Genomic DNA, 11,898 nt, shown 5'->3' with positions numbered 1-11,898 from the left:
AGAGTGGAGAGTCCTAAGTGAGGAAGGATTTGATGCTAGCCTGCAGGATGGCAGGTTTGCTGTGATGTGGCTGTGCAGAATCTCAACATTATTGTTAACGCTGTGGGAATAAACAAGTCAGGATTTACTGTTGGAGTACAGCAGCTCAAATGGTTTTGGCTGAGCCTGAGGTAACGGGCAGACATCCAGCTGGAGATGTCAACCAGGCCGCAGAGCTGCACACCTCAACCTGAGGATCAGGAAGGAAAGAGAGGCAGAGTTTATGTGCCAGTGGCTTGGCAATGAAATAGGAATGTTTTGATGTGATTATGAATGTATAAAGAAGATCAGATCAGAGACCGTTTTCATGATAAATGATGAGTTCAGTTAGACATGGAACAATGAGTGCACACATACAGAGATCCCCTTGTTGGCCTGTGTTGGAGTCTGGTGGTTTACAGTATTAAGGGCTTTGAAAAGGTCTGGGAGAGTGAAGACTGAGGAAGATGGAGCCGTTTAAAGGAGCAGTTCAACTTTTTGCGAGATTAACGTTCTCGCCAGGAGTTCCACAATGAGATCGATACCACTCTTATATCAGAACTGTAACTGTCACACCACAGTCAGCAGACGGTTAGCTTAGCTTAGCACAAAGACTAGGAAAACGGGGGGACGTGTAAAAGGTCAATTGATTTGTTTAATCACTACAAAAAACAAAGTTTACAAAGAAGTTCTGTCGTTATGTTGTGGTTATGTCTCTGACTATTTCTTGGCCAAAGAGCAGTGCCTTCCTGAAGTTTCCAGACTTCAGTAACTTTGGCACATTGGGAAGTGTGAAAGTTCTCCTGGCCAAGAAATAGTGCAACCATACAACTGCAGGGTGCTGGCAGGTATTATCATGGATCCCACTGCTTGTCTCGCAAGACTCACCCTACTCTTCCTCTGATTTGCTTGCATCAATTGTTTTCGTATGATGAAGCATCGACGGCTTCAAGGTCATGGTGCTCCCTGCTAAATACATCCAACACGTTTTCTGAAAGGTAGAAGTTCAACTTTCTTCCCATTGAAAATAAAGAATAAATCTGACATATATAGCTAGCATGCTGTTTCCTAAGAGTGTTCTGAGGTTGTCTGGTGTTAAAGGGTTGTGTCTGTGTTTTTCTTGCAGTTGGTTTGCAAAACAAATAGCCAGCAGCGTGGTTGATGCAGCAATTTGTGAGCCGTAGTGTCCCAAGTAAACACATCAACTTGGCTGTCAGAGCTGCAGCGTCTCTGGGCTAGTGAGGTAGAGCAGACATGGGGTTGTCCTTGAGAAAAACAGATACATCATTAACCAGAGCCACAAATAATCCATGATAATGCTGCTGGTAGACATATTTTGTTGGCTTTGCTGTTTCCTTCTGTTTCCAGTCTTTGTGCTAAGCTAAGCTAACTTACTGCTAGCTGTGGCTTCATAATAACCATTCAAACAAAAGTTGGATAAATCTTCTCATCACATTCTTGGCAAGAAAGCAAATAATTCAAAATACGCCAAACTACATTGCTTTATCTGTGTATTGATAGCTAGTTTATACTGGGTTTACATCTATGAACCTGACAGAAGAGAAAGGTGACAACAAAATCAATTATTAAAGTTTTAGCACATTCTGTGTTATAAACTCATGGACAGCTGCCTCGGTAAACACTATCAGAGGGGGATTACCCATTGACCTCAATAACTGATGACCAGATGCAACAAATTCTTTGGGTATGAGGCAAAGGCAGCATCCACATCGCTTTCCCCACAGTGCATTTAATTAAACTCTTGTTTGATGACCTAATCGTACTAAAATGTTAGACGATGTACTTCGGCTGATACAAATGGCTTTGTTGCCACATGGCAATAATGAGTGAGAACTTCAACAACATCACAGATTTTATGGTTAACAATTTCACACCATAAAAATCTGTGAATACTTCCTGTATTCATCAAACCACATGTGGAATTGAGGATATGACACAGATTTGAGCTGAAAGGTTCAATCTTTGAAGTTTGGTTAATAACTCTCAGAACAAGTTTCAATTAACTGAGTTTTTTTTACGCTTTCAGCCACATTACATGGCCTTCCTCAGCAGATGGGGATGCTCAGCTGTCATGGACGGCAAAGAGGTGTGGATGAAAGCTTCTGAAAATCCACGCGAGACGACCTTGTTTGAATAATTATTTGGCATTTGACTCCAATCCTCAAGGTCAAGAGCAACTTCTAAGGGTTTGAGTGCTAACAATAATACAAAAACGAAATATACATCATACAAAGCTTCATGATGTGTCACGTAGCAAAAATACAAGCTTTTTTTCTTTCTCCAGGTAGTGTATTTATCATTTTATGATTAATGCTGTGCAGGAATCTCTTCTCTCCTGATGGCAAATTGTAGTGCTTTACAAAAACTGGAAATTCTCTTTAGTTAAGAATACATCATTGCCAATACACTAACAACTGTGCTTTTCGTGGGCACATATAACCAGCAGAAAGATCATGGGTCTGAGCAAATACTGCTGTATGAGAGTGGACATAGATTTTACATGTTCTTCTCCTGGTCACAGGTGGACTTCAGCCCACAAGCACATGGTAAATATGTACATTTTGGACTGTATACTTTAGAATATTAAGAGGGAGGCAAATTAAACATACTGTCAGCCTGCTGCATATTCACAGAAGAGGTTTCAAGAGCATTTTTTTAAAATACGGAAACAATCCCTTTATTCATATCAGTGTGTAGCAGAAGATTAATCAAATGTACTGTCAAATATGGTCAAAAAACTTAGCAAAGTATAAAGAGGTTAAACATTTCCGCTTATTAATAGTAGGACTTTTACCTCATGAGAGCTTCAATGTCTCTCTGCAATCATGTAAAGTTTTACAGTGTCTGGGTTTCTATCACTGAGACATGTGCCGTCCTGTTTTTTAATCACCACCCCCTGCAGCAGCAAAAGAGTCCAAACTCCTGACAGATATAAATACCTACCTGTAATAAACAGCCAAAATCATGAAATGAGCGTGAAAACCACCGTTTCTGTTGCAGACTCCTTTGATTTGGACTTCACAAAGATCCTCACCAGACATGTTGGGTAGATGAAGAGACAACGGGTCTTATTTTGGACATCATATGACATAACATGTAAGAGCATCTCAAGTTGTGGTAAAATTGTGGTTTTCATGGAGTAACATAAATCATAATAGCAATAACTAGTGGCAATTTAACTTCTCCAAACATTTTCAACATGATTTTATCACAGCCATCGCTCTGAACACTCTGTGCTGCATTCACTTCTCGGAGGACGTGTTGCAGCTTGCAGGTTTATTTTTAAATCAGACAATGACCCATAAAAAAACAAGCTCAACATAGATCACTGGAAAACTTCTCAGTCTATTCCATCACAGATTCATCCGCCAATACAGTGAATAACCACCACAAAGCCAACACTGTTTGGCTTTGTTCACTGGATGGAAATGTTTGTCATTTCAAAAGAGTTGCAGATGAAAAGCAAACAGCAGGATTAGAAGAGATGGCTGTAATCAGTAGAACTTAAACTCCTCTTGAAATAGAGTTTAAGGACATGTACCCAAAATAGCTGCAACACAAAACCCATCATATTATCCACAATGAACCAAACCCAACACTGACTTTCTGTTTTACTATAAGAATTTATAGCTTCGCATGGAATCCAAAAGCAGCACTTGCAAAAAAAAAAATAAAATAAAAAAAATCTGAAGACTATTAAAAAAATTTATTTAAAAAGAGCAATGCACAACACTTCATGAGTCAAGTTGGAATAAAGATCCTGTTATGATTTAATTCCCTTATGCTGTCTTTGTAAGTGTAAAAAGTGTGTAAAACTCAAATCCTCAATGAAGTGATGATGTAAATGTTTGTCCATTAATACAAGAAGAACTGTTCATCTGCCGGGGGACTGAGCAACAGCCTCCAGCGCCACAGAGCGGCATTATCCTCCACAAACAGATGACTGCATGAGTCAATCATTTCAGTTTTTTAAACTTCCAGCTGTTTTGGTCTTAGTTTAAATCTTCAATCCTCCGGAAAACTGCGAGGAAATTCTTCCCGCCATTTCTCTGGACTTTCTTTCCTTCCTCTGTACAGGTGCCCAATCGACTTATAATGACATCTCCAACCTGTCAAAATAAGATTGAACACTGCATTAATAAACTCACATGAACGTTCATTTGTGAGATCCTTCAAAGGATTCATGTATTAATGAAGGACTTTTAAAAAGGGAAGAAATTCCCCTATTCGTTTTAGAGTTAGGTGAAAAGTTTACGTGTCTATACAGTCGATATGAAACTGCCACTAGTCACAATGTTTGTTTATAGTGACGTCCAAGTAGGACACCCCTGCATCACAAATAGCTTACAATTTGTCTTTTTTCCATGATGTTATCTTAAAAGTATAAGGATTAAACTGAATTTAGCTAAACTGGATGTTTGAGGTTTCACTATGTAATTATTAAAAACACTTTCTCGAATGCCACAAAGCAAATGAAGGCTTGAGTTTACTGCTAGTAGTAGTTATTAAAATCAAATTAAAAAAAGAAGGCAGCCAAGTGACACCACTGAATATTTTAAAGGAGACATTTCTCAATTGTAAAATTATAATATTAATCACTGTTATGCTTGTGAGGTCTAAAGGTTTTTTAAAGGGTCACTACACCACTACAACCAGATATTTTTGACAAAAAGCTATGACATCTCCAGCTGTATTTGGGCAACCAATACAAGCACAGCGTTGTCAAAACATGACATATAAAACTGAACCTAGAGTTGCAACATAGCTGCGGTTTGCAGAAACTTATACTAACAACATTTATTCTGGTGATTGGGTTAAATTTTATGCGACATTGTGTGAAGGTAGCATAAGCTAGGCCAATTAATTGCTGGCTGTAGTTTCATATTTAGCTTTGAGACGGATATTCATGTTCTCATCAAACTAAATAAGCAAGCATGTAGTCACATCCTGCAAACAGGGGGATGAAAAGCTGCACAGCAACGTACCAGCTCTTCATCAGAGACACGTGTAAACAGTGGATGTTCAGTGAAGTGCTTCACCATCCAGACGTGCACCTCCTCCACATCTGTCATGGTGTACACCAAACCCTGACAAACAAAGGGAGGTTATTAACACAGTTCTAGGAAAGGTAAGTTAACAAGGCTTCACTGGGGGGTTATCGCCAATCTATGTATTGATCACAAAATAAAGAGTTAGGTGGTTTCATCACCTGTGAAGAGCACCGCTCCTCTCTAAAAAGGTAAAAATAACCTACAGACAACACAGAGGTTAATCACCTACAGCACTATAGTTTACTTTGGAGGCTCAATAGATAACATTTCTAGAACAAGGATTTCTTAGAAAATTTTGCGCTGGCACAGATTTCCACACCAGTGCTCGTCAGCAAATATTAGTTTTATGTCAGAGCAAGCAGGAAGAGTGCTTGTTGTCTGCAGGTAATCACACCTGTAACTCTTTCAGGTGTGGTCTGATTCAAAATATATTCTCCGATTTAAAAAAAAAAATAGGCCTGAGTTAATTCTGGTGTGAAACTGTCTCTATGAATGAGGGGTTTCTTGACAGCCTCCCTGCCCACCAGCACAGTCATGGCTTTGTGCCAATGCTGAAGGTCCTTGGAGAAGTTACACACACACACACACACACACACACACACACACACACACACACACACACACACACGGGAAGAAAAAACGATAAAGCCAAATTTAGACACAAGCCCCCCATTGTTTCCAAAAACCTCCATCAGTGTTCTCGCCTCGTTCAAGTGTCCCGCTGCTGCTCTGACAGGCAGGAGCAGGGTGTGTGCAGAAGGCAACCAGCTGCAGGCCATACCGGTTGCTCAATTTTATTTCAGTGAATTCATGGATTTCTGCACACTGCAATCAACTGATAAAATGAGAAGGAGAGTGCCAGTTTCTTGTGCAACCATTAGGTTTTATGAATGTAATTCACATCACTTTCTTTGTGTTAATGGTCACAAAGTCAGCTGCAGATATTTAAAAATCTCATAATATACAACCAAAACTACAGTAACTGCGAGCATAAAACTGGTGATGAAATGTATTTTTTTTGTCAATAAATCCCATTAAAACCCTGAATGTGCACTAGTGCACAGACGTTAATCCCTACTTACTGCTGTTCGAGTAAAAGTGCCAATTTGCTTTCTAGGAAATTTTTCCAACAATTAAATTATTTATTTTTGACCAGTGCAAATAAGTGCTAGACAATAAAAAAAATATGACATAATGCTTTATCTTTTAAGGGAGATAAACCTTAAAAGGGAAAATAATTTGTAACTGTATTTTTGGCTGAAAGAACCATTCAAAAGTTTAACCACTTAAGGGACACCGTTCCAACAAAGGAACATCCTTCACTAAACGAACACCCTTCATAAAAACGAATAGTTTTTGAAAAATTGAGAAATGTGAAATTGAAAAATCTATTTTTTAGTCTTTTGACTTCAAATTTTGAGTGTAGGAAGCTGAGACCTGCGGCTATGGCCTAATTGTGTCTACTGTGTCCATAGACATACCTGAACCCTTATATCTTAGTCAGTTTATTGACATTTGAATTGGACGAAAACAAAAACCTGTGTTCCAACCTCTGTAACGCTGTGTCAGTATGTCATAGAATCACATTTACACTTCTAGAAAAAACTTGAGGGTGTTACCTTTCCAATGGTACATCCCTGACTCTCAAACTATGTGGGAGCTGTCATGCTTTTAATTCCGGTATGTCGTTTTGGAAAAAAAACCTTAAAATGGGGGCGTTCATTAAGTGGTTAAACTCAGTTTTGTAACTTACTGAGTCCACATCTCACTGTTTTCAACAAAAAAAAAAATATTCAGAGAACAAACATAACGAAAAAGGTACTGGAAAGAGAATCAGATTGATGTGCAACCTTTGCTGCAACCTACAACTAATTTCATCATCGATAAATCTAACACTGATAAACTTCAGACTACAAAACATCAGAAAATTCCTCAGAGCTCGAGGTTAAATCTTCAGTTTTCTTGTTTTGACCAACAAACACACTGAAACCCAAAAGATGTGCATTTAACAAAGACAATATTCCCATATTTACTGAGCAGAAACACGTGAATTTTTGTTTGATAAATGACTTAAAATCATCAAAATATTTTCAATTAGACACACAGCAAGTCTTACTTATGTACATACCCCGACTCTCAGTGTGTAGGCATACTCTGCCAGTAACGTTGGACTAATGATCCTCCATTTGTGCTTGGTCTTCTTAAAGTGAGGGTCAGGGAAGAGGAAGAACATCTTACTGAGCTGAAAGACACAAAATGGTAAAAACAGAATGTTTAAAAAACAGATCTTCTGGACTTCAGTCATTACTTGGTAAACGTTCTGTTCATATCTACTTTGATTCTGTGCTTCTAAAATGCATGAAGGTCATCACTTAAACGTGGCCCCCCGTTTCATTTTGTGGTCTGTTTTTAAGCACCGCAGATTGCAAAACTGGAATTTCCCTCCTTGATTCTTTTTCTTTCCGTGTCTCGGTCTTTGACAAGTGCACAAGTGAAGGCTCCATTGACATTAGTCTGGCTGATAAATTAAAAACCATTCCAGTAACTTTTTATTAGTTAAAAATAAATAATGTCAGGTATAGACAGAGAGACGTGGGGATAATCACTGGGGACTGCTCCTGCCTCAGGGGCCACTTCAGTGCTGATGGAAGACGGAAAAACCATAACACACTGAATCACTTTTGGGTTACAAAACATACTAAGAAGAGGGAAAAAAGAGAGGTATTTCAGGTCTTTGGAATATGCTGCTTCAACAACTTGAAACACATCATGCATGTGACAAGGCTTGGGACTAGACTCTAAAGAAACTGGTCTGGGTGGTCGTTTATTTCTTTGAAAACTGGGGTGGTGGCGACGATGACAGTCATTGTAAGTGAGAAAGACAACCACTACTAAAGTAAGACGCAGCAGGAGAAATGTTCATCTCTTCTAACTGAGTACAAGTTGAAAGTTGCAGTTTGTGAACAAGATGTAAAATAGTAATGATATTGTTGCAAAAATAAAGCAGCTTTAATGCAAAAAAAAAAACAACAACCTCAGGCTGTGGAAATAATAGTCATATTATTTAGAATTACAAGAAACAGCTAATTATTATTCAAATAATTTGATTTTACAGTATTAAATCAATGGAAGTGCTTTGTATCTATAAATGCGTCAGTGTTACGGCAAATACACTCCTGTGTTCATTTCTCATTTTATACTCACTTGGGGCATTTGAGGTGAAGTTTTTTATCCGGAGTACCCAAATTAACCCTGGTACACTAATTCCACTGTGTAATCTAATGTGAGTTTCAACAAGTCACAGATTACCGCAGCTAATTGGAACGGATAAATGGCGTCTTGCACTGCTCTATGCTCAGCTGATGCGATGCCTTGCGTGTCTGTCAATGACCCCATTGTTGTGAAATCCAGGATTTATTGAGCAACCCATATAAATTAATTCAGCCCATATGTTAACCCTGAGGAAAGTAATTATTTTAAGTCAGAAACGTCTGGCCTATGGACTCTTATTACCTTGGCAGTGCCAGGACAGACTGTCAGCTTTAATTTACAGTTATTAAAGGTCAAGTCGGATGAGCTATTATAGAACTGCAGGCTTTTTGTGTGTGAGTTCCAATTTAGTTCCAATTAACGTCACATATGTTTGTTTTTACATATAGAAAGTAAGTAAAGGGAGCAGGGCTGCCCACAGCAGGGCTTGCAGGCCAAACTTGGCCCGCCATACGTTTGCTTTGGCCCAGCAGATGTTTTTTTATTTATTTTAATTATTTCACCTTATTTTACAAGTTCAATTGAGATCAAGACCTCTTTTACCAGAGAGACCTGGTTGACGTAGCAGTCGGGCAAAATCACAACATAGTAAAATGCAACATATAAAACATGATTCACAAAAATATTCAATAACACAGAACAGCAGCTATTGAAACATTTATACCAGCAACCCAATAAAATTATAATATTCATCACTGTTAATGCCTGTGTCTTAAGGCTCTTTAAAGGGCAACTACACCAATTTTACACATCAAAGTGTGTCTTCAGGTCTTGTGGAAGAGCTACTACATATGTGAAAAGAGGTAGTATGAAGCCTATTGTGGCTCCAGAAGAAGCTGCATTTAAACCCCCTACATTTACCCCCTAAATATGAAGGATGCATCATTTTTAATTTCCCATAATCTGAAAACAGTGAGCGGAGTGACACATTATGCAGGAACACCTTGGATCCTACCACCATTCTGCATCTTAACAGTACAATATGGTGTTGACTTTTGGCCAGTGGCTCAACATTAAGTTCCAGTTTTGCTCCTTTAAGGGAAAATGCTTGGGCGCCGCTGACCTAGAGTCAGTTCCACAATTGCATTTATGAACCAGTATGCAGTATCTTGTAGGGTTGAATTACTTCCACATATTTATAGCAAACATATTTGTTTCTTTGGACCATTGTATAAAGTTTTGAGCACTATATAGATTTACAACGCATATCTAACAGTCGTACCAATGTGTAAATAGTGTGCTGGTCTGTATTATTGTTTATACCACGGCCACTTAGACTCCTTGATTCTGATTGGTAAGAAGGTGTTGATAAACAGTGATTAATGTGCCACTATTAAACTGGATCTTAAACACCCCTGTCTTTAGTTAATTGATGAGATTTAAAGGAAATTGAGACTTTAAACTCTGGTGGACATACGTTGGCTGAGAAACATTGTTTGAACACATTTTCAGACAAATATAACGAAAATGTCCAATTCCATTCTTTCAAGACAACATTTCCACTATTACAAAATTCAGTGAAAAACAAGAGTTCTTTTAAGGTATCTGTGGATGATTTTGAGGTGTTTTCTCACATGAAACAGTGTTTGTGACTTTTAGTGTTTGAAAACTAAAACTAAGTTGAAAAAAAATAATCTGAACAAATATTCAATGAGGCTGAGTATGTATCAACGTTTTATGGCATATTGATATATTTTCAAATGACATATAGTTTGAGACAATAGCATATATATCAATATAGTTTGATGCCTCACTGTATAATCCATCTCTACATTGATAAATCAGTCTCTTCAGGACCTCATAGTGCAACATAGGCCTATTTGTTACACATGGTAAGCAAAAATGTGTCTGTGCCATTATGAAATCAAATCTTGTATGTGTGAGGTGAATGAGAGTGCATTTTATTTTGATCACAATTGTGGCCTTGACTTGCAACTGAACATTCTGGCCATTCAGCCTGAAAATACTGAGCTATGATTTTTGGCCCGTATTGCCCGGTACTTATGAGTTCTGACACCAATGCAAACAGAAGGCTACAGGACACAAATATCTAAATCGAACTTACATTGTGTCTTAATCTAAACTGTATTCATACACAGTTGATCTGAAAAAAATGCTTCTGAATTGGGTAATTTTATGCAGAATAGAGAAGCAACTAATAAGATGAACAGAATAAAAAGGAGCATTGGTGAGTGAATTTAGCATCCTGGCCCCCGAAGCAGTCCCATCTGTTCTGCCATCACACAGCAGCAAACACACACACTCACACACAAATATATATATGTATATAAACCTACCTGTCCTTTTGAGAAGAAGTTGGGAAGGTACTTCATCGCATTGCTGCGAAGGCAGGCAATGTTCTGGTAGTTCCCTGGTTCTGACGCCCGCAGTGACTGGATACGATCCCGAACATAATCTGACACTTTCACTCGGATCTCCAGGCCTAGGATGAGCTTGTCTGGGAAAAGTGGTGATAACTCCACTGTGAGCGGAGGTAAAGATACAAACAGAGAGGCAGGAGGTAAATACAGTGCACAACTATGACCTGTGAGATATTTAGGTGGTCAGATCAGCAACATATGTACCTAAAAGTCCCCCATATCCACATCCAATGTCTGCAAACTCAACTCGAGGGCCCTCTTTCTCAGAGGGGTTGCCAGGGAAGTAATCTGGATACAGCTCAGACCAGTCCATTTCCTGTGGACACACAGGGCTGAGGAGGAAACAGCAGGTTTTGTATGTATAGAAGGAAACATAAAAACAAGCTGACATTGTATGTTGTGGATAATGGAGAATAACAGGGAACAATTAGGTGGTTAGATTTTTTGTTCAACTGGAGGCAGAAATCTCAACTATCTCAACTCTGAGACAAAACTTATGTTTAAATTAGCAGCTATTTGATGTTTTGTCAAATTCTCCTCGTTCCTACGTGCACAGCTGGAACTGACAGTGTTTTACATTAGCAGACAGTGTAACTCTGACACATGGACGTCTTCACTCACTAATCAAACGTGTGGTAAGCCATCGGGTTTGAATGGGCTCGTTGTCTGTAGTAACGCTTCTGCGGCATCGACGAACTCATGTTGGCCTCAAATAAATACTTTACTCCCCGAAATATTCACACTGTGACGTTATTATCAAATAAACTCAAGTCCACACTTCTTACATACCACTTCCAGCCAGTCACGTTTGTTTCTACATAGTTTACCAGCGTTATCGGTCGCGGCGTTTTGACGTCATCTCGAAGCGCCTGTGCGGTTGCCAGGTTTGTTGAAAGACTGCAGAATTTTACACACGTAATCGGCAGCAACACGTCAATGTAAATTTAAAGCTGTACAAGTTTAAGCCTATATTTAAATGTTTACTGAAGCCAAAGTATCAACAAATGTGCCGAACGTATCCAAAATAATAGTAGTGAGATGTTAGTTTAATAGTAGATTTAAAAAAAAAGGCATTCATATATTATTATAATTAAAATACTTTTAACATTTTTTGTAAGAGCTGAAAAAAGCGCCTTCAGACTTTCAGAATCTTAGTA

General features: G+C 38.6%; 1 protein-coding gene across 1 annotated transcript; it reads right to left on the bottom strand.

Annotated features, from left to right (window-relative positions):
- Window positions 1–3,300: 3,300 nt before the first annotated feature.
- mettl1 (methyltransferase 1, tRNA methylguanosine) lies at window positions 3,301–11,610 on the bottom strand. The gene is made up of 6 exons (XM_030418580.1): window positions 11,363–11,610; window positions 10,946–11,073; window positions 10,658–10,842; window positions 7,219–7,332; window positions 5,025–5,126; window positions 3,301–4,148 (listed from the first exon to the last, which is right to left on the bottom strand). Exons 1-6 carry the CDS (start codon window positions 11,440–11,442, stop codon window positions 4,032–4,034), a joined length of 726 nt encoding a protein of 241 aa, XP_030274440.1. The 5' UTR covers window positions 11,443–11,610; the 3' UTR covers window positions 3,301–4,031.
- Between the last annotated feature and the right edge of the window lie 288 nt (window positions 11,611–11,898).

Source organism: Sparus aurata, chromosome 6, assembly GCF_900880675.1.
Source record: "Sparus aurata chromosome 6, fSpaAur1.1, whole genome shotgun sequence".
NCBI lineage: Eukaryota > Metazoa > Chordata > Actinopteri > Spariformes > Sparidae > Sparus > Sparus aurata.
The sequence above is the reverse complement of the archived record's forward strand: the minus strand, read 5'-3'. Positions and strand labels throughout refer to the sequence as shown.

Excerpts from the sequence above, each read along its gene's own strand:
- mettl1 (XM_030418580.1), bottom strand. The coding sequence starts at position 11,442 with ATGAGTTCGTCGATGCCGCAGAAGCGTTACTACAGACAACGAGCCCAT. Across the intron at positions 7,333-10,657 it reads ACTTCTTCTCAAAAGGACAG|CTCAGTAAGATGTTCTTCCT; the intron begins GTAGGTTTATAT and ends TGTGTCTTTCAG. Across the intron at positions 4,149-5,024 it reads GTGTCTCTGATGAAGAGCTG|GTTGGAGATGTCATTATAAG; the intron begins GTACGTTGCTGT and ends TTATTTTGACAG.